Genomic DNA, 24820 nt, shown 5'->3' with positions numbered 1-24820 from the left:
GCGAACGACTGTCGATATGCGAATAAGAATTCAATGCGAGAAAAATGCGAACGAAATCATCCTCCCTAGCATAAAATACACCAACACATGCTTGAATCTACAAAAACAAAACAAAGAAGTTTCGGAGAACCCGCAGGGTAGCTTAGCGGCTGTGGTTTGGCATGCAGTATCTCAGCTAAGCTCGAGGACTGCTAAGTTCAATGAAACGGGTTCGATTCTTGGTCTTTAATAATAATAAAAATAATAATAATAATAATAATAATAATAATAATAATAATAATAATAATAATAATAATAATAATAATAATAACAATAATAATAATAATAATAATAATAATAAAATAATAATAATAATGATAATAATAATAATAATAGGTCCTTTATTTTTCATTGTGAAGATCAGAGAGGCTGGTAGAAAAAGCTGAGAAGCAGCTTCACTAGCTCCGGACCCTTCAAAGTACACTTTGGCGCGTTTACAGCAAACTGTGCTGCACGCAGTGAAGAATCAAAAATAGAATGATACAAAATGCAAAAAACGCCCGTGTACTTAGATTTAGGTGCACGTCAAAGAGCTCCGGGTGTTCAAAATTAATCTGAAGTTCCCACCTACTCCCAGTCCTCATAATTGTGTGGTCGTTTTTGCACGTGAAATCCCAGAATTATGTTGTTTTTAGTGGCTCAAACACCGAGTGACTCGTGTTTCTCTTGCAAGCACTTCCGGTCGAGCACATACTTCCGGTTTTCATAATATTCATAAACGGTCTTCTAAAAATAAAACTGGTACGAAATCGATTGTTGTTGTTCAGGTTAAGAGTTACATAGAATGCATATGATATTGGGGCACAAGTTTACATAAGATAAGCTCCAATTTACTGTCAGGATAATTAATCATTAATAAATGAACGAGGTCATTGAACGAGCAGACGGTTTTCGTGTGAGAAGCTTGGATCGTTGCGGCATCTGGCGGAGCAGACCTCAACCACGCGCTTCTTTCTTCGTGGCCTCTGAGATCCACTGCGGCAGCACGACGAAAGACAAAGTCAAACCAAGGAATACTCTAGCGCACACGAACGGCGACGCGTGAGTACCTCTAGGAGACTCCTAAGTCAAGAATTAGCATCGCCGCCTCCATATTTTTCGTACCTGCTGTTTTGATCGACACACGCTTTATTTTATTTACCTCATACTGCAGGGACAAACTGTCCAGTGGTATTCACCAAAAAGAAAATTCTCAACTATAGGACAACCGTGCGCCACAATCCGAATCAACTCTAAGGCAAGTTAGGTCACTTGTGGCCTCCTGCGTAACTAATTTTCATTACTTTGCATTTATTGCGATAGCAATTATATGGACACTCTCGGCTGGTTTCTGCCGTCGGCGTCGCCGTCATGTCCCATGTATGTATGTATGCGTATGTATATATATATATATATATATATATATATATATATATATATATATATATATATTAAGAAAAGCTATTGAGAAATACTGTCCGACGCGCGGAATCGAACGGGCGACCTCTCGCTACGCAGCGGGCGGCACTAGACGGCTAGGCCACGAAGAGCACCGTCTTTCGGCATGCTAACGGCGAGCTATTTATATACGCCATTCAGCGTGCTTTCTTGCTCACCAGCGAGAAGTGCGCGAGGGGCGCGCTTTAAAGGTCATCGCCCTGCTCGTAGCGTTGCGCACGGGCGCGCCTCCGTGCACTTCGCCCTACAGGGCGTGGTCACCTGCGTGCGCGCTTATCTCGTGGAGGGAGGAGGGGGGTTGTATGTCTTGTGCTTTCACCGCGATGTCCACGCTGAAGTTACAGAGCGTACGAAGGTCATTTCGCTCGCTGCAGCGGCCGCGTTTGGGAAACGAGCACGCTGTTCAAATTTAAATAAGAAACAACTTTGTCACTTGGTAGTTTGCGCTCTCCCTGTGTGTATTCTTTTCGTGCTGCTTTCCGTTCTTCGCGTTACATTTCAATTTGTTGCTGTCGCATTCATTGCTTCGCCGTTGCGGCGAAACTGACTTTTCTGCTCAACTCATTTTCACAACGTTTCTGTATTCTTTCATGTCGATTTTCAAGCAAAGGCACGAAATATTCTATTACATCTTGATTACACAGGCCATTAACATTATTCTCATAGCACAAGCATATTTAGCCGCTCATAGTTTGCTGCAGTACAGCAGTTTTTATCGTACGAAAGTTTTCTTGTTAAGTATTTACGGTCAGTCGAAATGTAATCCATGAAGACGTGTCAGTACTACTCCAACAACGCAAACAAGGTGTTGATATTCTGTGTCAAATACTTGGATTCAAAGTACGGCCTCCCACTTGACGTTCTCGTAATTTTTACTGGAACGAAATCCTCACAGAGAACAAAGAGTGAAATGTAAATTTCTGCTTAACCGACACCTGTCTCAAACGTATCTTTTTGCATTTGTGCACGAGAAACGTTTGTTTTTCACCACAAATATGACTTTTAAAAATTATCAGATTTCGGCTACTTTTATTGCTCACATGTCGTTTAGTTACAGCCGCAACTACTGCTGCAGTGTCGTCAGATTCATCAAGCATGTAAGCAGTAAGCTTCTGGGTGCTGTTGGCGGAATAGCGAACACATTGAATAGTTAATGATAGTTAGTGATAAGTGAAGTGCTACACAACCTTCACTATGTGTTCCTTAACGGTCACAACAGAAATTGAATGATAGCGACAGTCTAGAATCTTATCGCTTATTTTGTGCGAATATATGGCTTGCTTACGTGGAAAATTGCCACAATGCCTCACCGGTGCTACTCAATTGAATCTCCCGCGGCAAACTAGTTGAGATAATCCACCTATGACTAGCTTGGTTGGCGACTTAGTTTAGACTGCGGTAGGGTTAACTCTCGGTGAATCAGCCAGTGATGGCTCTATCTTTGTCTCTCTCACTATTCACGAATCTCCTATACGAAATGCCCATAAGTTTAATGTCGCGTTGATATTTGAGTATAAGGCGTAAAATATATTTGTGCACTATTTGTGGTCCTTATAGGAACGTTGTCTGCTGCCGCAGACACGTCAGATTCAAGCGAGCTTCAATGATTATACCCCTGTCACACGGCAATAATGTCTTTACAGCTAGTCATTTGCATTCATTTGTTTGCTGTCACACGGGAAACTAATATTATTTGTCGAATGAGTTCCCGAACACATCATTCGATTTCAGACCGAATGCGTAACGACGAGGGATTTTTAGGGAGATGACGTTATTATGTATACAACTTTTGTAATTCGTAAATCCTATTCTTCACTAGATTAAGTTATTACATAATCTTTCAACCTACAGCGGCTGCGCCGGCCATGTTTCATGTGCTTTGTAGATGCCTGATCGCGGGTTTCATCCGACGTTATAGTTTTCTACTGATAGTCCGCCGTCTGAAACCATTTGAAGCGAACAGGCAGTGAACCACAGAAGAAGGGAGGTTAGTTTGTGTCTGCAGCTGTGGCATTGTGTAAAACGGCTGCGTTTAATTTTCTTGGAGAAATGCAGAAAAGGATTTTCGAATAACGCTTGTTAACGCAAGTTTTATTAGGCAAGGGCTAAGGTCATGGTCAATTTTAAATGATATTTGTTTTCGTCGTGTGAAAGGCAGAAAATGACAATAAGTTCACTGCGCTTTTGGCGTTAGATTGCGTGTGACGGGTGATTACAGTTTCGTTGGTTGTGGTGGTGGCGGCGGCGTCGGCGTTGTACGCGAAACCTCCAGCGCCGGTGAGCGTACGATCGGCCCTCGAAGGTGCGCCGGTCACATGCTCATTGTACGAATTTCGGTGTGATACGAATTTTTCCTGTTGGTCCCGTCGCCAAGGTCCATTGGCCTCATGCACCGCACCGTGTAATGGAGTATGGTTGTTCAAGCGAACGAACGATTTTCACCGCAGCGACGTTTGATACGAACGTACGCTACCGCACAGATACGAAGAGGTGCTGTCCGCGCACTCGCGGAAGACGCACCAAGCTCGTGCGAGCGCGGGAACGCAAACGTGGGCATGCGCGCCGCACCGCCAAATTGTCAAAACCACGGTGTAAGAAAAACAGTTTTCTTACGGTCAGAATGAACCTTCAGGAGACACGTCGTGGCCTCCAAGATTGTGTGCGCGAATCTTTGAGGCTCTTATGTGACTCCGTGTGCCTTCGCGTTTAGATTGCGAAGGCGAAGGAGTCAGGCCTCACAACGTCAACATGCGCGACCGTTGAGGTCGCACTTGTGCGGGCACGGCCGTAAATCTCCCAAAAAACATTCCCAACACCTCCGGGATAATAAAAACATAACACAGGACCATGGTTCTGTAATTTTGTGGCCTTGATCCATCGCATCAAAGCGCTTCTTTTGTTACTTTCGCTGCAGTACTTTGTTGTGATGCAAGAAAGCATACTAAAATTTGGAAGGGGCTACTGCTGTCACGGGTCAGAACGCACCTGGTTCGTTAATTAAGTACGCGCGTACGGGCCGTATATTTACGAGTGCTGGTATGATTGCCGACATCTAAAAACTTAACTGACAATCATTCAGGGTTCTTCCTGACGTTGATGCGGCCCTGAAAAACAATAAATGAAAATGTACGCCAGCTTTCTTTTGTCGCATGCTAATTTTCCATGCTTTCTGGTGATACGAATTTCGGATGATACGAATATTTTAGGTTGTTCTCTGAGATTCGTATCAACGAGGTTTTACTGTAATTGCCATTCCCAAAGCTGACATTCCTACTAAAATCAACCGGGCTAAGTGGTCTATTGTAGGCACGTCATGGACAGGCACTCATGTTCCCTCCTGATGGCACATTGGTATTTCTCCTTTCTTTTCATCCCTTAAGCCCTTGTTCCTTGAAAAGGGGTACCAAACCGGAAGCTCGTCTAGTTGACCACTTCCTTCCTTCCTTCCTTCCTTCCTTCCTTCCTTCCTTCCTTCCTTCCTCCTCCTCCTCCTCCTCCTCTGCTTCGACTAGCGTCCCCAAGTAGCGCATCCCTTTTGCGTTCTCTCAAATATCGGTGCGCTCGACTGCTGACCCGAAGGTCGCGGGATCAAATCCCGGCCTCGGTGGCTGCATTTTCGATGGAGGCGAAAATGTGTGAGGCCCGTGTACGTTAAATTTAAGTGCACGTTAAAGAACCCCAGATGGTCGAAACTTCCGGAGCCCACCACTACGGCGTCTCCCATAATCATATCGTGGTTTTGGGAAGCTACACCCCAGATATTATTATTATTATTATTATTATTATTATTATTATTGCGTTCTCTCAAATATCAGTGGAGAGGGAGTCCCGTCCTCTCTCTGCATCCGGGTCATAGTTCGCGCTCCGGTCCCCTCGTCAGGAAGTACGTCATTCTGACGTAACAAACTCGGTGTCCCTTTTCATTTTCCTTTCCCTTCTGCTCCCCAGTACACCTGCGGTCGAGGCACCGAGCGCTCCTCATAAGAACAGAAGTCACGTGACAAGATCAGTGACGTTTCACGGCCGGTCTAGACCAATCTGCGCACGGGGACGCGTGACACCAGACCAGACGTAGACACTCCATGGAAGGAGCGCCTGCGACGTAGGCATATACGTCCGTGTGACCTTTCGCTGCCCCTCAAATCGCAGCTCCCGCAAAGGAAGGGCGCGCAGCTTTCTGTTTTAAACTTCAGCCGGGTGCGCGCCACGCAGGCGTTTCGTGGAATTTGATTACGCTATCGCTATTCTATTCTAATTCTGTCGCTATTCTAATGATCTATTCTGCATGCTTGGTGTTTGCCATATCAAAACCCTGCGAAGAGCCCTTGAGGTCATTTGGTCAGTGTCGCACAACAGCGTAACTTGCGGCCCTGCCAGCCGCTTCCGTCCTGGGGGAAAGCTTTTTAGTGTGAGCACTTTTAATGTACTTTATTTGTACGCATTCATCATTATTCGTTCGTTTTCGTCGCTTGCTTGACTGAAGTTTCCTGGATGTGGTTTCGTTTTTAATACAGGAACATTATCTCGCAAAAGGATTCTTATTTGAGGTACAATAGAGCTTAGAGTAAACTGTACGAGGAGAGCACTAGAGAGGACGAGAAATGTGACAAACACTTTATCTTGCCTGGGCGTCACTCGTACTCGGAGAATAATGAGCACCGACTGCCTATTGAACAACAGAATTTCAATATGTATAACAGAAAGGCCTCGTATAAATGTGAAATCAATAAAAGGGGAAAACAAAGAACGCGCGCGTATTCGGTTTCCTCCAACCACTTATCTCAGCTTCCAACGCCGCGGCACAAAAAGTAATGAATTCTTATCCTTCAAAAACCACCGTTAAAGTGACACGCCCCGCTGCCACTCCCCACAGGCATCGAGTGCTCGGCTTTCCTTCATTTGAAACACTGAGCTCCGATTCCTCGGCCTAATGATCTTGAACTAACGGACTCCGTGAATTAGACACGACTGCGGTACCTACTCCTTCCGCTATGGTCATTAAGACGAAAGAAGCGCTGTACAGTGCAGCCGCACTTGTTTCGCAAACTAACATTCATACAATATTCCGGAAACCAAAACGTACGACCCTGCCTTGTGCACGCTTCACTGCGGAGCTGCGTGATTTAAGCATATCCTCGCGGACCATCATTAATACTGGGGCCGTAGCAACACCCCGGTATTGCGAGAAGCCTCGTCTTACAAGGCTTTCCAGAGTCTACGAGTCTTGAGATCGTTCGCCGAAGTAAACAGTGGTCAGACCTAATAGCTGGGTGTATAGTCTATCGCGCCGCTAAATATTTAATTACAATACGCCGGGCATCGGGTATACCTGCTTGGTTTAACGAGCTCATTTAAAGTTTGCATCGCGACAGCCAATCGCAGGACGAGGCAATAATTAGTGATGCAAATACGAACACCCTTATCCCGGTTCGTTATAAAGTGTTCGGGCGGCACTCTTATTCCATATTTGAGTTGGACGTTGAGGAAGTTTGGCAGGTAGAGCACACCGAAACCTCATTGTCCTTATGTCCATACAATGAACGCATTCGCGTTATTTCTGCTGCTAATCATCAAGGCGTCGCGGGGGTTGGAAGGTAACACGTCTTTTCTTTTTTGTCATTATTATTCTGCACGTTCAATCTGTGCGTAGGGGCACTTACGCAGACGGCGGCCAATTGCTTTTCATTGACCGATGTACAACAAAGTTTCAAGAGTGCCAAACCGAAATTCCTGACAATTACGCGGAGTTACCGTACACGCACGCAACATACTAAAGCAAGTATTCCTGAGCAACTTCGTAAGCGTGTTTCGTTTATGTATCTATGACAACGCACGTTAAAGAACCCCAGACGGTCGAAATTATTCGGAGCCTATCAATACGGCGTGCCTCATGATCATATTGTGGTTTTCGCGCGTAAAATCCTTCAGATTATTAATTATATTTCATGTATCTCCGTTACGCAGTGAAAAACCTTTGATGTGTCAGTCTTATATGAGGTACAGTTCTCACGACATCGTTTTCGAATGCGACATCGTTTTCCTTTTTTTTATTTTAGTATAACGATTGCTGTGACAACCACGTCATATCGCGCAAAATCTGGCCTCTAAGGGTAATGTTGGCTCTGACGTGGATGGTCGAGTCAAAAATACTCCGACGTGACACCTACTGTAGACGCTGTAAACGAAAGTACAGACGGAACCATACATGTCTAGAGCGGTGGCGCGCGGGGCTATGGACACTGTTGTCCGCAGCTGCTACTTCACGTTAGTTACAACCTTCCGTTCATGCTTGAATTATAACGCAAAGACGGAGCATGTAGTATGACTATGTTAGTTGTCATTACGGCGTCTGTCTTTGTATATTGCTGCAGAAAACGGCAGCTGAAACGGCCGGCTGGGCGCTCTAGACAAGTGTGATTCCGTCCGTACGTGTATTGCTCAGCCCTAAATTTTCGCGCTTTAATCCGTGAGTACTGCACATCCTGCAATACCCTTTCTTTTCGTCCACAGCTGTTCACGGAGGGAAGGTTGCGCAAAACTGCGCTTTTCCGGCTAGCCTGGTCAGAGATGTTACCCTGAACATACTGCAAGCTTCGCACGTGGTGCTCTATGTCGGCCAAGACGCTCGTAAGACGTTCTTTCAAGCATGAAACGCCCATACGCAGCATCAACGAGGTTTGAGCCGAACTTCGCACGTATAGCGTTCTGGGTCTCATTATCTTTACTCTTTTTTTAATTATATGAGTTTAAAGGGGTCATAAACCGCTTTTCCAATTAATCATCGAATAACTTCAGTATCGCAGTTCATTGCCTTGCAAATCGATCTCCGCAAAAATTTCTCGAATCCATCAAGAACGAGCAGAGTTACGAGGTTCGTCGCGCGCCTTAAGTGCTTTCTCTCTCCTCTCGTCCCGACGAGCGCACTGAAAGCAAGGCAAGGAGGGATGACGCGGAGTGAAGTTACGTCATCGCGCATTTTGACCTTGAGCTCCCGTCATGAAACGCGGTCGCTCTCTCCCGTTATTTTTGGGCGCGAGTGTGGCTCACTGTGTAATATGTTGGTAGACTATGGAACCCTGCGCCGGCAAGTGGCGGCACCACGGGGCAAGAAGCGCATCTGATCCAAACGCCGCACGTGATTTATGCCGGCTATTGGCCATTGGCATGCTACCCGCTGTTCGACGTTAAACAGCGGCCGCCGGCAGCTCCTAAACGAGTGAGGAAGGGCCTCTCTATGAAAAGAGGACGCCTGAGAGGCAACTTCGCGCTCTGACTGTATGCTCTCCTTGCAGCGCACGACTGCAAGATTTGGCTGAGATGTCCATAACAGTGTCTGCTATCCGCAGGATGTGTTTTCTCACCAAGCCCGAGGAGTGGTTCATGATCCCTTTAAGCGCTAGGATCGGCGCCTTGTCGATTACTCAAGGCAAGGCAAGCAAGAGTGACTGAATAGGCAAAAAAAAATTACGAGAAACATTGCATAGTTACAGTATGAGGAACAAGATTACATGCAAATTACTGCACACGAGCGATGTAAGTCACTCAAAATAGCGTACAAGGTGTACGCTCATTTGCATACAAGGTGCGGTGCGTACAATGTGCGTACAAAGACTAACACAATGATGGTGACGACTGGCAGAAGGGGGACTAGCAGATTAGGCCAACTGCGGACAAGGACCCTTTACGATATATCAAGTCACCCGCATTCTGCATCAAACTATACCACTTCATTAACTGAACTTTTTCGTAAGCACACCCTACTGTATAGTTCTCTATGCACGTTCAAACTTTTGCAAATGGCCCTGTCTCTTCCGCAACCCTCCTTACAGTTGGGCCTTTTTTAAGAGGCGGAAATGAAATGTAAAATTTGAGCAAACGCCCATCAGGCGCACTTGCAACATATAAATGAAAGAACAAGAAAAAAAAACATGTCTGTGAAACATTTGACACTTCGCTAAACTATAGATATTCAATTCCATTGATTCGGAAGCATACGGATAATAGCTGTGTGCGACGTAATTACACGTAATTAAGAAATTGCCATTTCAGCGTATTTCGAGCCGCCGTCTGCGGCTGCCATTCTTCTAGTAACTGTCCCTGCATGGTTTCAAGGAATTCACGGGGTTTCTTTTTTTATTTTTTATTATCCCAACGAAAAGAAAGTAATTACTATGTTGAAGCGCACCAGACCATTTCTAACGCACGCACAAGCGCCGTTCCAGATATCGAGCCTACGCTTCTGAAGCAAACAAGCTCGAAAGACACGGACCGCGCACTCCAATCGAAGAATTCACGCCCCTCAATAGCAGCCCTGGATCGGAGCAAGAAGAAAATATGTCGATATGCCCCGCTCGTTGGAAGCAATACAAAAACGCCCTTACAGTTCGATAAGAGCGCTCGGTTCGTCGCTAGTTGCGGGCGTATGGTGATAAGAGGCCGTGCATCGAAAGATGATGGCCCTTTACGTAAACATCTTAGTCTTTCTGAGGGGTAAACGTTATCTGAGTCTTATCGTTCTGTTTGTGCGAACCAGAACCCGTGCATAGAAGGGAACAGTGGGGTCAGTTCGTATTTAGGCTATAAAGGCAGATACAGAGACAAATAAATGAAGGATTGGACTGGCAGAGTGGTTACTTTGATAACTCACTCCGTGTGCAGTACAAACAAGAACAGAAAGAAAGGGAGAGGGGGGAACATTGCGTTGAAGATTGTTCCCCCCGTCTCAGGAAATGTTCTGGAGTATAATAACCAGCTTTAGAACTGCATTGTACGAAGCACAGCACCAACAAAAAACAACACGAGACGACAGAACACAAAGTCCGTGTTGTCCTATTCTATGGTCCTCTCTTGCTTTCGAACTTTTTTTTTCTGCGACATAACGGTAAGTCACAAACAGAAATGACGTAGTGCTGTGGAACTGTCGACGCAAGCGTTTCAACAGCAACCAGGTAAACTCCTCACTTTTCATATGAGAGTGGTCGTGCCATCTGACGCGTTTCAGAATGATGAAATGGTCTTCTTGAATTAGTAAATCAATTAATCACAACTGATCTTTGTTAAACGATTCAAGAAGCGCGAGCGCAATACTTGTTCATCTTAGAAACGTCGAGCGCGAACTTTCACAGAGACAACGAGGGAGATGCATATGAACCAGCTAGCTCGTCTTTCGGTCGTATACGCAATACTTGAATGATTATAACCTGTGTGGCCAGTAACAAAATCACTATGGCTGCTGCATACGTCAGCGTTCTGTCTATAACCACATCCGAAAACAGTGAGGGTAAAGATATCAACAGACGTATACGAGCTTTGCAATAATATTACGTCGTAGATTTCGTGTTTGCGTTGGTTGCAACCTGTTCCAGATTCAAGAAGTAGCAGGCGTCACATATGTGCACCAACGTCTCATTATATCACACAAATATATTTAAGAAATACCAAACAAAATTGGCGAAGCTTGCACTAATCCACGCAAGGCTTGAAACAGCGAAACTGGACGATTCTGAAGACTAAATCTAGTTGCTTCTAGGTTGTTTATAAGCCTTAGCTAGGTGATGCAGGTTGCCTCTAGGTCGCTTCTGGGTCGTTGCTAGGATTTAGCTAGGTGATGCTAGGTTGCTTCTACGTTGATTATCACCGCAGGGAAGTTCGAGTTAAACCACAGACAGCCACAGACACGACACGGATGTCCAAACTGCAGAGACAGAACCTCGCCTGAAACCAAGCGTTCGCAGCTCTCGTAGATCTACGGGCAAGTCGTCGTTGGCATAGGCCTTCCATCACTTCGGGGTCTTTTCGCAGCCGCCGTTGCCCTCCCCGTTCCCCAGTATTCTCTCGTTTACGTACTAGGGGTCTTCGGCTCGCCGCCATCGCTTCGCAGCCATTTGTTGGGCGTACTGCTGCCTTCTTCATTTTTAGTGGACCAGTGGTGAGTAGAGGGATTTGCCCAATTTCTGTGGCAAGTATCCGTTTATGATGATGATAGTTGTTTGGTTCGCCGGATAAGGAACGAGTTGCTGAACAGCTTGGCTGTTAAAAGGCGAGGCTTGAGAACCGATAGACCACGTTTGAGCTTAAATTTGTTTAAACACGCTATCACGTGAACCAGATATCTTTCAGACGTTCTCTGAGATATTGCAGTCTTAGTATGCTTCGTTACAAGTCTACAATTACTCCATTTATGTCCTCGTGCGTGTATCCTTTATAATCTATTTTTCGAAATTACATGACGAATTTAGGTTAGAAATTTCGGTGGCGGCGGTAGCATCGTACGCGAAAAACCCTGCGCTGGCGAGTGTACAGAAATGCGGCCCACGAAGGGGCTCAGATCACACGCGCTTTTGTATATATGAACCGTCTTCCAATAATTCATGCTCTCTCGATCGTGAACTTGTCGGCAATCAGTCGTTTCCGATACCGCAGTTTGATCTTTTATAGAGGTCCCTTCACGTTGACACATTTCATTGTTGCCTGGACATTAACGCATGACAGTCGTTGTTGCCTGTATCATCTGAAGCGTTGCGCTGTTAAGCACGTGGGTGAAGATCCAACAGCTGGCATGGAAGAACGAAAAGGTCAGGAGGGAGTATTTCGCAATGCGATAGAAAGAAATAAAGAAAAAACAGCATATCCACGGAGTGAATGATGATGAGTGGGCGAAGCTACGGAGGTTCATCGGTAAACCATGAATCTTCCGTGAATTCTGCCCAGTACATCATCACCGACGTGAGATCGGGCGCGTTTATACTAAAGGTTCGATGAGTTATGACGACTTGCAGCTCACTTTATTTTACATGTACGCTGTGAATTTTCATTGTTTAGAAAACCATTGCTTTAGAAAACATGTGGCGTCTTTCGTTAAGCAGCTGGCGTCTTTTCGTTTTGCTTTAGAAACATCTGGCGTTCTTTCGTTTTGCTTTTAGAAATCATCTGGCGTCTTTCGTTGGTTTATTTCATCAATCAACGGCGTTTTGAACAAAATTTTTACTGTTTAATCACGCACAGGAGAAATCTCACCAGGCACTACCTTGGAGGTAAACAATGGCTGCTAATGGGAATGAGAGAAAGAAGAAGTCGGCTTTTAGCTAACACTTACACTTCTACTTCTACTAACGTTTCCTACTGGAACATGCCAACGGCTGCTAATGGGGAATGAGAGACAGAAGAATTCGGCTTTTAGTTAACGCGCACGCTGCGAATTTTTTATGGTTCAACAACGCACAGGAAAAATCTCCCACCGGCACCACCTTGGAGGTCAAGATCTGGTACTAGCGTTACGACTGGTTACGCACTACGCCCGAGCTGCGCTTGCCCTCATTTTCCCGATAGGAGAAGGGGTCCTACTTTTTTTTTCTATTCTTTCTTTCGATACGCTCATGTATTCACGCTTCGGGCACAATCTCCAAGTGCAAATGCTCATCCCGCGCGCCTTACAGGTACCTCTTCCCGATATTCTTCTAAATAAAACGCACCTTTCACGCTTGCTGCGACTGCAAGATATCAGCGTCGGCCCTGACAGCTTGACAAGGTAATCTGACTTCCCGATCTCATTGCGACAGCTTTGTCTACAACTCGGGATAGCGTCGTCACTTATTCATGCCACAGACCATGCACGTTATCCTATTCGACTCGCTATTGTGAAGCAGCCTTCTTCATTTCACGTCAGTGCGGGAGAGATAATGGAGAATTTATTATTCAGTTCTCTATCAACGTCATTCCTTCATTCCTGTTGGGCATTGTAAGAATGTCTTTTTAAGCACTGATGTATGGGAGAAGGCCATAAAGGCTACATACAGGTAGAAGAAAGGGGCTCAATTTCCTCCTCGAGTGAATGATTCAACCCTCATCAACAGCAGTGCATGGGTTCTATTTTTATTATTACTTTCCTTCTTTTTATTTATAGAGAGAAGCGTTCCTGTAATTACACGATAGCTGCGCTTGCTTGCACATTCACGGGTACAGAGCATCCTGAATGCGGATGAGAGCGAAGTGTCATTCGAGCAAAACCAAGATTATCTATGTGGCGATCCGCTCTTGTTGAGAGAATCGACAGAGGCAAATAAATTGATTTTCACACTAGAAACGAAGTATCGTTTATATACAGGCGCCAAAAGAGCAGTACGTACGGGATAGCACTGCAGGAGTTAACTCTTACAAGATCGTGGCGTCGTGCCAATATTTTTTTGATTCGCCTCTATTTTATACAGCGTGGAGAAGTCGCTAACTTATCACGTGACCACCTCTGTGACAACGCGCAGGAACAAACGACTCGTACGTCCATAGGTCGGCAAAAAATGTGGAGTTCACTGACACTCACTGAAGAAACATATTTTGAGCTCAGGGCTCACTCGGACTCAAACTCACCAATGTTTTCCTCAACCGGGCTCACTCAAACTCACAAAATTTTGTAACCGGACTCACTCCTACTCAAACTCACCAGAATACAACACGGACTCACCCAGACTCATGGCTCGGTGTGAACCTGAGTGAGTTGACTCATGAGTCAGTTTGCCGACCTATGGTCGCGAGTGCAGAAGAATGGACAAAGAAAATCAGTGCGAACGATGACAGCAGAGCGAGATCTCAGTGCTGGACTGCGGCGTTAAGACGATGCAAAATAAAATTGTTAGTGTACTGTGGCGGCTACTTCCTTGTTCGAACACAGCCTTGGCTACAACACCATTTCAAGTAATGCTCTCCTTTATTTGAGCAATTGTTTTCTTGTGTATTTTACATTGCGGACAATTTTTACAATGTTACTCGAGAAATTTTTTTGCGACACATATAGGCCAAAATTTAGCAAAATGGCACCACATATATTGGTGTAGCCTTATGTCATGCAGGCCCGGCAGAAATGAATGAATGTTTTTAGGGGCGAAGCTCCTTAAGGCGGCACCCGTTCGTCCCTCGTAGTCGTAGTCGTAGTGCGTAACCAGTCTTACGCTTTGACCTCCAAGGTGGTGCCGGTGGGAGATTTTTCCTGTGCGTTGTTGAACAATAAAAAATTCGCAGCGTGCGCGTTAACTAAAAGCCGAATTCTTCTGTCTCTCATTCCCCATTAGCAGCCATTGGCATGTTCCAGTAGGAAACGTTAGTAGAAGTAGAAATTTAGTGTTAGCTAAAAGCCGACTTCTTCTGTCTCTCATTCCCATTAGCAGCCATTGTTTACCTCCAAGGTAGTGCCTGGTGAGATTTCTCCTGTGCGTGATTAAACAATCAAAATTTTGTTCAAAACGCCGTTGATTGATGAAATAAACCAACGAAAGACGCCAGATGTTTTGTAAAAGCAAAACGAAAGAACGCCAGATGTTTCTAAAGCAAAATTAAAAGACGCCAGCTGCTTAACGAAAGACGCCAGATGTTTTCTAAAGCAATGGTTTTCTAAACAATGAAAATTCACAACGTACATGTAAAATTAAAGTGAGCTGCAAGTCGTCATAACTCATCGAACCTTTAGTATAAACGCGCCCGATCTCACGTCGGTGATGGTGTACTGGGCAGAATTCACGGAAGATTCACGGTTTACCGATGAACCTCCGCAGCTTCGCCCACTCATCATCATTCACTCCGTGGATATGCTGTGATTCTTTTTTCCTGTGCGTTGTTGAACAATAAAAAATTCGCAGCGTGCGCGTTAACTAAAAGCCGAATTCTTCTGTCTCTCATTCCCCATTAGCAGCCATTGGAATGTTCCAGTAGGAAACGTTAGTAGAAGTAGAAATGTAAGCGTTAGCTAAAAGCCGACTTCTTCTGTCTCTCATTCCCATTAGTAGCCATTGTTTACCTCCAAGGTAGTGCCTGGTGAGATTTCTCCTGCGCGTGATTAAACAATAAAAATTTTGTTCAAAACGCCGTTGATTGATGAAATAAACCAACGAAAGACGCCAGATGTTTTCTAAAGCAATGGTTTTCTAAACAATGAAAATTCACAGCGTACATGTAAAATTAAAGTGAGCTGCAAGTCGTCATAACTCATCGAACCTTTAGTATAAACGCGCCCGATCTCACGTCGGTGATGATGTACTGGGCAGAATTCACGGAAGATTCACGGTTTACCGATGAACCTCCGCAGCTTCGCCCACTCATCATCATTCACTCCGTGGATATGCCGTTTTTTTTTGTACGTTATCAAACATATAAAGGCATTCGGAATACGCCGTTTTAGTTCGCCCTACTTCACGATATTGCACCTAATATCTCTGTATAAAACCTGTGAACAGCTTTTGCTAGTTTCCAAATGCCCTATATATCCAACTCTATATGGCAGGCCTCCCGCGGTACAGTGGCACCCTACAAACGGACAAGGGGCTGTGAGGACTCCCATCACTGGACAGTCGCTCAGAGATGTCGGCCCTAATGGCGTGTCGATGATTACCACTGCGACCAAAATGTTCCCGAGTCAACGTGCCGATAGAAACGCTACAGTATATGTACACAAATCCGGGGCAAAACATATTGTAGGATTCCCACTAGCAGAAAGAGTTAGGGAAAGAGTTTAGAATGAACAGCTCGCGAAGGTGGCCAGCTTCTCCGCTCAGCAGTCAGTGGTCCCCCCCCCCCCTTCCCCCTCCCCCAGTGCAGTGCAGTGGCCTTCGCTGCCTTCCTCTCGGTAGACTGCTTTGAGCTGGGCAGTCGGGTCAGATCTGGACAGTACTGCCACCCACTGCCGTGAGAGGTTGTGTGTTATGGTTATTCCTACGTGTAGTGATGGCGTTACACTCACATGCATTACCCTTCTCAGAGGAATATGTTCAGTGCTGGAGCTTATAATAGATCGCGAACTCTGAACGATGCAGAGTAACTTGCTACTTGCAAAGTGTTTGTCAAAACATCGAAACTAGCAGTCCTTAAATTATGCACTTTTTTTTGTTCGCGTGGGCTGCAATATGTATTTTTTTCGTAGTTTTAATTCTTAACTGAGATCTACTGCATTTTCTGCTGGCCTCTACCTCGCAGCTGCGACATTTACCAAGGAGCACGTGTGTCATCTTTCATCATCAAAATGTTTTTCTGTTGCGCGTATACTCATTAATACGGTAGGCTGAAACCGACGTTTATTTGCTCGAATGCACCCAGTGACGCTATAAAACACCTTTTATTTTTTTCTTTATTTGCCTAATCGCTCGATTACGCCGACACCAAAATCGATGTGTCATTGAAATCGAGACAACCCTATAGAAAACGTTACTTTTGAATCTCTCGAACTTTATTTCAGATGCCGAGTGCACCTCCAACGTTTCGCATGCCCTGCACGGTGCCGGGGTGACAATTCTGTCGATGAAGCACGTCACTACAGAGGATGCCGGTCTGTCGTTGTCGAGCACACTCGACGCCCACGCCTTCGAACTGTCGAGGCTTGACATCCTGTGCTTTGTTCCCTCTCTTCAGTCGCCCGAAATGATACAGGTATACGTAAACTGTGCGATATCAGTATATCCACATAATAATGCGTACAGTATTGATACGCTTCAGTAACACAAAGTGGGGCGAGTTGCTCACTGTTCATGTTTAAAGGGACACTAAAGTTAAACAATGAATCCGTTTATACTGCTTAAGTGCACCCTTAAAACTCTATTCTCGTTAATTTCACCACAATAGGTTCATTAATAGAAGAGAAAATCAAGGTCAAAGTTTCATTTTTAATCCTTGCGCCGAAATCTCCGCATGTGGCGTCACGGATTTCCAAATGTTTCATTCGTATTTAGGCCACGCTGGCTCAACGAACTTTTTTGAAACCTGGTAGGCTAAGTCTCTAGCCCCCTCAGAAGACAATGTACTACATATTGAATGATTAGGAGCTAAGTAGGCTCTAGTAGACGCCTTCAAAATTTATGACGTCACGGCGACAAGTGCTGGAACTTCAAGGATGTGTCGTCAACCGCATTTTTTTTTTTTGCGTGTTTTCTCGCTTACCAAGCGTCTTCTCGCGACAACCGTAAGGATTTTGGTATTCCAACTAAAACGAGAAAAATCGTTTTTTCTCTTTAGTGTCCCTTCAAAACCTTCAGGGCGCACTGCAGTTTGAAGATCAACTGGCAGATTTCTTGCCCCCATAAATCAACTTCGGATATTCAATTTCTAGGTTTCCCTGTAATCTCAAAAACAGGACTCGCTGAATATTCATTTTTTGTTTCTATGCAAGTAAATGATTTAACGAGATACAATTTAATAAAAATTACCTCAAGAGCGTGAGCACGAACTTCTGTAATTCCTCTCATCGCATTTCATTTCGCGTCGTTCTCGTCTATTAAAATTTAATTATATGTTTTTTTTTCTTATCCTGAAACAATAGCTGCACAAAGCCGTCAACTCGTCAGTACTTTACCGCTTCTTTCGATACATCGTATTCCTGCCAGCGACTTCTGAGCCATTGAAGAACAGCTTGGGGGCTTGCAGACTGTTGGTCGTCACCTCCCTTCAAGGGGACCAGGTAAGCCAGCTTCGCGTTCAGGGTCATATATTAAAGGGAAAGTCTTGAATTAGTAAAGTGTCAGCCTCGGTGGTACAGTGATTACGGTGCTCGGCTGCTGACCCGAAGGTCGCGGGTTCGATTGCGGCGGCCGCATTACGATAGAGGCGAAATGCTAGAGACCCGTCTACTGTTCCGTGTCAGTGCACGTTAAAGAACAGCTGACGTTCAACATTTGCGGAGCGGACACAATGGCGTGCCCCATAATCACATCGTGTTTGTTGCACGCAAAAGCCACCATGGCGTGGTTCATGATCATATCGTGGCTTTGGCACGTAAAAGCCCATATATTTTTATTACTGTATTAGTAGAGTGCTCTTCGGCAACCATGGTCTCATTATTCTGACAAAAAAAGAAAATGGACTGGTTAATATACCAGAACAAATGAAGGCCGTATTTCTTTTTGAACTTCGCTCCGACACTTCAGCGAAGATCCGTTAATGGGACTTCAAGCGTTCCAAAAGTTCCTCTCACACATAAATTGGCAATTCTGAGACATTAAAAGTTCTGAAATTTCGCTATAAGTTGAGTTTTTTGTTCCTTTAGAATGTAATGCGGGGTGTGTCCAGATAAGATCGAACACGAGGTCCCGGTCACCATTCCCGATCGTGATGAAATTTACTGTAGGCCTAGGCATTACACCCAGAACAATGGTTTCGCAGTTAGTTTTACGAAAAAAAAAATTTGTTCGTCTGAAAAAAAATATATACAAATTTTGGCCGCAAAAAAACGCTTTCCCGCCAATTTCACGATTTCTGAATTTTGAGCGCACCTAGGGAAAAAACGGTGCATTCCTTCGTCACAATATTTATTCCCCTTGAAGAACGAGTGAAATACAGTCTTATTAATCTATTATTTCCCTTGCTTATCGAAGCACTTTTGAAGAAAAAAATCACAAACTAGGCAAATCGCACAAAATACCTGTATTTCAGGAATTTATTCCTGCAAGCAAGTTAAAGTGAGGATAATAAAAATCGGTACATATTAACTTTGATACTTTCGCTCTCATATAAAATAATTTTCGTGCTTTTATCGCGCTCCGTTTTACTTGATAATTGGGACGAAACGTAAGTGATTTACCAAAAACGCCGAACTTTGAAAATGATTTTCTCAAAAAGGGCATTTTTAATTTTTTTAAAAATCCCTCTGATTGAAGTCAAGGACGTCATCTACCATTGTGTAGAAAAAAATGTTGCATTATTATGATTGGTAACAAGTTATAGTGCGTCAAATGTGACCATGCCAGCCTAGCGGCCGCGTCGTTCGTTATGAGCTGAAACTCGGACATCAGTTGCTAAAAATACTTGTACGTGACATAATCACAAATTAGCAGCTCCACACCAACAAATGCGTAGCCCGGTGTCATGGCTCAGCAAGCTTTGTCTTGGGATCAGCCGCTTGACAAACCCGCAGCAGCGGCCGCTCGATGCTGCGGGCACTCACATTACATGAGTGCCACTTCGACTGCGGATTAGCTCCGCTTGCGCGCCAAACTACGCTCAGAGGACGAACGAGAGAAGGAATGCATCACTGTGAATGGAAAGGCCGTTAAGTGCCAACAAATGTCATAGTATGCAACAAAAGCTCTGCCGGATATTTCCCAGTGACCGCCTCCAGTAGTGCGCTCATGTGTTGCTTTCTCTCTTCTGATGGCCTAAAGATAATTAGGTTCATTCTATGAGCAACATATGACACAAAAGAAAGCCATTGACATCTAAAGAAAGCTGTCATACGTGCTTCCGATGGTTGAGCAACTCGAACTGCAGTTGTTCATCTCGTGCCAGAACACTTGTGTCAGACGGCTGTGAAAAGAAGTGTGTCCAAGTCCTTTACTTCATTAAAGAACCGCTTTTACAATACTGTATTGTTGTGCCTCCGCAGATAGAATATTCAACGCAAGTCGAGCGTTTCTCACGATATTATGCGGCTTCGGGCATAATAGCAGGGGAAAGAAATACATCCGTGCTGTATTGAAGGCGCTCACTGGGAAATTCACGGCAGAGTTTTCGTTGCATATTATGTCATTTGTTGGCACTTAACGGCCTTTAACTTTCACAGTGATGCATTCATTCTCTCGTTTGTCCTCTGAGCGTAGTTTGGCGCTCAAGCGGAGCTCATCCGCAGTCGAAGCGGCACTCATGTAATGTGAGTGCCCACAGCATCGAGCGGCCGCTGCTGCGGGTTTGTCAAGCGGCTGATCCCAAGACAAAGCTTGCTGAACCATGACACCGGGCTACGCATTTGTTGGTGTGGAGCTGCTATTTTGTGATTATGACAGGTACAAGTATTTTTAGCAACTTATATCCGAGTTTCAGCCCATAACGAACGACGCGGCCGCTGGGCTGACATGGTCACATTTGACGCACTATAACTTGTTAGCAACAAAAATAATGCGACGTTTTTTTCTGCACTTTGGTAGACGACGTCCTTGACTTTAATCAGAGGGATTTTAAAAAAAATTAAAAATGGCCTTTTTGAGAAAATCATTTTCAAAGTTCGGCGTTTTTGGTAAATTACTTACGTTTCAGCCCAATTATCAAGTAAAACAGAGCGCGATAAAACCACAAAAATTATTTTAAAAGAGAGCGAAAGTATCAAAGTTAATATGGAGTGATTTTTATTATCCTCACTTTAACTTGCTTGCAGCAATAAATTCCTGAAATACAGGTATTTTGTGCGATTTGCCAAGTTTGTGATTTTTTTTCTTCAAAAGTGCTTCGACAAGCAAGGAAAATAATAGACTAATAAGATTGTATTTCACTTATTCTTTAAGGAGAATAAATATTGTGACGAAGGAGTGCACCGTTTTTTCCCTAGGTGCGCTCAAAATTCAGAAATCGCGAAATTGGCGGAAAAGCGTTTTTTGCGGCCAAAATTTGTATATTTTTTTTTCAGGCCAACAAAATTTTTTTTCGCAAAACTAACTGCGAAACCATTGTTCTGGGTGTAATGCCTAGGCCTACAGTAAATTTCATCACAATCGGGAATGGTGACCGGGACCTCGTGTTCGATCTTATCTGGACACACCCTGCGGTCTTTTTTAAGTTTTGTGCCTGGAAATTGTAAAATAAAGAGTACAGCTGTTCAAAGCTGGTAAGACACCGTGAGCTCGAGCTTGGTATTGCTGGGTCCCAAATATTTTTTTATTTCTTGCAAAATCTGCTGTTTTCATTAATGCAGCAGCGTAGTGTACTATAGCACCACTGAACTCATTCATATTTCGTATCAAAGTGGCGAGTGTACTCGGTACTCAGAGAGATAGATAGATAGAAAGAAAGGAGAGAGAGTCAATTGTTAGGAAAGTAATGGTGATGAGTAAAGATAAACAGCAAACGACCTTCCATTCATTGTTTCAAGTTGTGTCCATTCTCGTGCAAGGATTCGAAGAGCACCTTTAGAACACCACGCCGAACACAGTGTTCTAAAGTCCAAACTCCTTATAGAACCCTTTCAGATAAACGTTGAAGGATGAATTTAGACGCACGTCCCGTTTTGAAACTGCAACATTACTGCACTAACGGCTAGATAAACTGAAAGCAGTCACGAATGCACGGACGTAGTAATAGCACAAAGCTTTGCACTAAGGTCTGTTTGGACAGTATGTGTGAATGCTACGCCCTTTAAGGAAAGGCCTATTGCGCACATGTCTTCGTATGTACCACAAGGGTTCCACTGTTGAAGTGAATACTTTTATGTAGGCAACGTCTAGATCTTGTTCTCTCACAAGAACACAGTCGGCTAGATTTGCAGCAGATAACTTATGTTTGGTAGTTCCGAATGCTTTCGACGCACATGTGCAATGCATGGGCACTGTTTCCACAGCCAGTTGCAGTTAGGGCGCCAGCAATATGAGATGCGCCAATTTGAATGCGCCCCTTGTTAGTGGATAGCAGTTCACTGGTCCCCTCATATTTCCTGCTTCGTCCACAGATGAAAAAAAAGCTCATGCACAGGCATGAAGAGTGCTGTGCGAGATAAAAGACGACGCTTTGGAATTGTTATCTGTAAAGCGTGTTACAGAAACCATCGTGTTCATAAAACGTTTCAGGTGGTGTTCGGCGTGAAGCGAACTGACCTTCTCTCGGAAAACTGCACTCAGCTGGACACTTATGCCCAGTGGAACGACAAGACGGGATTCGATAGGCCTGTGTCGCAGCTAGAGCTGTCGCCCATCGTACGAAATTATTGGCGAAAGCAGCTGCTAGTCGGATACGTAGAGGTAAGTGCAAGGAAGGCTAAGCTTTACGAGGCCAGCGCCGTTGTATGTTACCATGTCCTGTCCCTGTTCGCTCCTTCAGCTCGCGTTAAAGGGTCCCTAAACCACCCAGAAGTCGGAATTAAATTGTGTTGCAGTTGTGCGCGAAACACGCAGCCGACAGAATTTTTCGAAACGGTGCCGTAATATCGGAGTTACACGCGTTGGATGATCCAAGAGCGGCCCTCGCTCGCCTCGCTATTTCATTCGCTAAGCTCCGTTCATCGGCTCGTCTCTCCTCCTGGCCCAGTGCTCCTCCTCGCACGGCGAGGAGGAAGAGCGGCAAGCAAGCGCATTTGCGAGCAGACTAACAGGTTCCTTTTGTGGATGACATGACCAGACGCGAATTGTGACATCACGGCCAACGTTGGGGATACCGAAATGCCCGGAGCTAGGGCGAGGGTTTGTTTCTTGGAATTTGTGGCGCGCCCACAAAACGCGATTTAGGGGCCCTTTAAGATTTGTAGAGTATTAAAATCAGTCGTGACTATGTAAAGCAAAGCACTTTATGTATAGTTTCCATAGAGAAAGCAATAAAAAACAGAGCGGACGTTTACACGGTCTGTGGAACGGCAGTGTGAACGCTCAGTGTGCGGGGCGGTATGATGGAGGGCGGACGTGTACTGACAGAGATGCGATGCCGCTTTAGGGCCTATTCATCCTCAAGCCGCATACAAAGGGTGGTCACGCCGCACACCACCACCACCGGATTGAAGTCCGCCATAAGCTGCTTCGCATCTAAAAATATCTAAGAGCGTACTGATTCTCTATTGTCGACACTTGCAGCGCGTTGCTCAAGCACAAAGACGTAACAACTGTTACACTTGTTAGTTCCCGCTTGTCCTGTGTATGCCTGTGCGTTCTTTTCGGGCGTCCTTTGTGCTTCAGCGGCGCGCTGCAAGTATCGAGCTGCTTGTCGATCTTCGTATCGCATTAACTGCTTCGCCCTTGCGGTGAAAATGTGACATTTTAACCTTCTTGAAGTATTAGCTGCAACCTTCTGAAAATTTCACTAAAGGAAATGTTCTCCTACAGAATCAGTGTAGGTGTGCTCAATAGTCAGCATAGCGTCAAGTGACATTTTCACTAAATAACACAAAATGTATCCGGTTTACCTTGGTCATGTTTCTGGGCTATATAATGTGAATAGAAAAGCAAGGCATCCAGATAGAGACACATTTAATCGCTATGAATTCAGGTAGTCTAATCGTTGGGCATTTGTTCTAAACCAAGGAGTGTTCTAAACACACTCAACATTGCCACGGTAGAGTATGTACTATAAATAGTACTCGAGTTGAACTTTCTCCCCCCCCCCTTGCAGGGTTTCGGTTTGTGCCCACATTTTTCGACGGGATTTGAATAGTCATCCATTTTTCAAGCGAAGGTTGCTACGAGCAATACATCGCGGCCCTCGACGATTTCACTGTTGCCTGGATATGGACGCATGACCCCCCGTTCCGAAGCAGGACCGTGATTCACTTGGCAGGATGCCAAATGCGTAGGCGCGCCCTCACCCCACGCCCGCAACCAATTAGAGCCGTCTCGCTTCCACCGGGGATAGAAAGAAATACAGAAAGAAGCAATGATAGAAAGAAAGAAATTATTTCAAAACTGTTTTAAAAGTACGAACTACTATTGTGCACTCAATATAAAAGTCAAGCACGCACACGTCAAAGCATCGCTTGCCCCATTTTCCCAATACGGGAAGGGCTCCCGAATTTTTTTTTTCTAAATACAGCAAGACATATTCTCTCCAAAACTCCGAATGAATAGCGTGGTTACATTGCGGACCATAATGGAAACATGATCAGCATACGTGAGCTGGAGAGCGAATCTTGACAGGAATTACGTGCGTGGTTCTTTAATGAAAGCCAGCAGGTAATGAAGCCAAGGAAAGTATAGGGGACGTTAATTGTGCTTTTTTAAGTGTATGGTAGTAATTGTAATACAGATGGGAAGAAACTGAAGTGGACGAAAAAGGAACTTGCCGCCGGCAGGGACCGAACATGCAACCTTCGAATCCTAAAGGTTGCAGTTTCGGTCTCTGCTAGCGTCAAGTTGTCTTTCCGTCCATTTTACTTTCTTCAGATCTGTATCACAATTACTACAATACACTTAAAACAGCACAATTAACGTCGCCTACACTTTTCTTGGCTTCATTACCTGCTGGCCTTTCATTAACGTTGTGCCAAACAAAGAAACGAGCCCTAAATATTATCTTCCTTCATTCATGCGCGTGGTTCTTGTTCTGTTGCAGTACTCCCCCTTCTCGGTTTCAAGACGGCAGAAGCCGAACGGCACACTCGTTTATGAAGGCGTGGACTTCTCGCTCATCTCCAACCTTGCCCGTGCCTTCAACATGAGGTGACAGCAGCCTAATGTGTTATTATATTTTGGGTTTTTGCGTCTCAAAACCACGACATGATTATGAGACGCCATAGTGGCGGGCTCCGAAAATTTCGACCGCATGGAGGTCTTTAACGTGCACCTAAGTCTACACGCACGGGCCTCTCGCACTTTGCCTCCATCTAAATGCGGCCGCTGCGGCCGGGATTCCATCCCGCGACCTCCGGCTCAGCAGTCAAGCACCATAACCCCTTGAAAACCGCTGCGGGTGTGAC

The 24820-nt window shown here is 44.9% G+C and overlaps 1 protein-coding gene across 1 annotated transcript in view; it reads left to right on the top strand.

Annotated features, from left to right (window-relative positions):
* The first annotated feature begins 12034 nt into the window (after positions 1-12034).
* The window catches only part of LOC119397628 (glutamate receptor U1), a 36578-nt gene continuing 23792 nt past the window's right edge, over positions 12035-24820 (top strand). The window contains exons 1-4 of the mRNA XM_049416626.1: positions 12035-12050; positions 16691-16881; positions 21993-22163; positions 24457-24563. Coding sequence (XP_049272583.1) covers positions 12035-12050; positions 16691-16881; positions 21993-22163; positions 24457-24563 — 485 coding nt within the window. The remainder of the gene's footprint in view (positions 12051-16690; positions 16882-21992; positions 22164-24456; positions 24564-24820) is intronic.

The sequence above is a fragment of the Rhipicephalus sanguineus genome, chromosome 6 (genome assembly GCF_013339695.2).
Source record: "Rhipicephalus sanguineus isolate Rsan-2018 chromosome 6, BIME_Rsan_1.4, whole genome shotgun sequence".
Taxonomy (NCBI): domain Eukaryota; kingdom Metazoa; phylum Arthropoda; class Arachnida; order Ixodida; family Ixodidae; genus Rhipicephalus; species Rhipicephalus sanguineus.
This window is presented reverse-complemented; position numbering and strand designations above follow the sequence as displayed.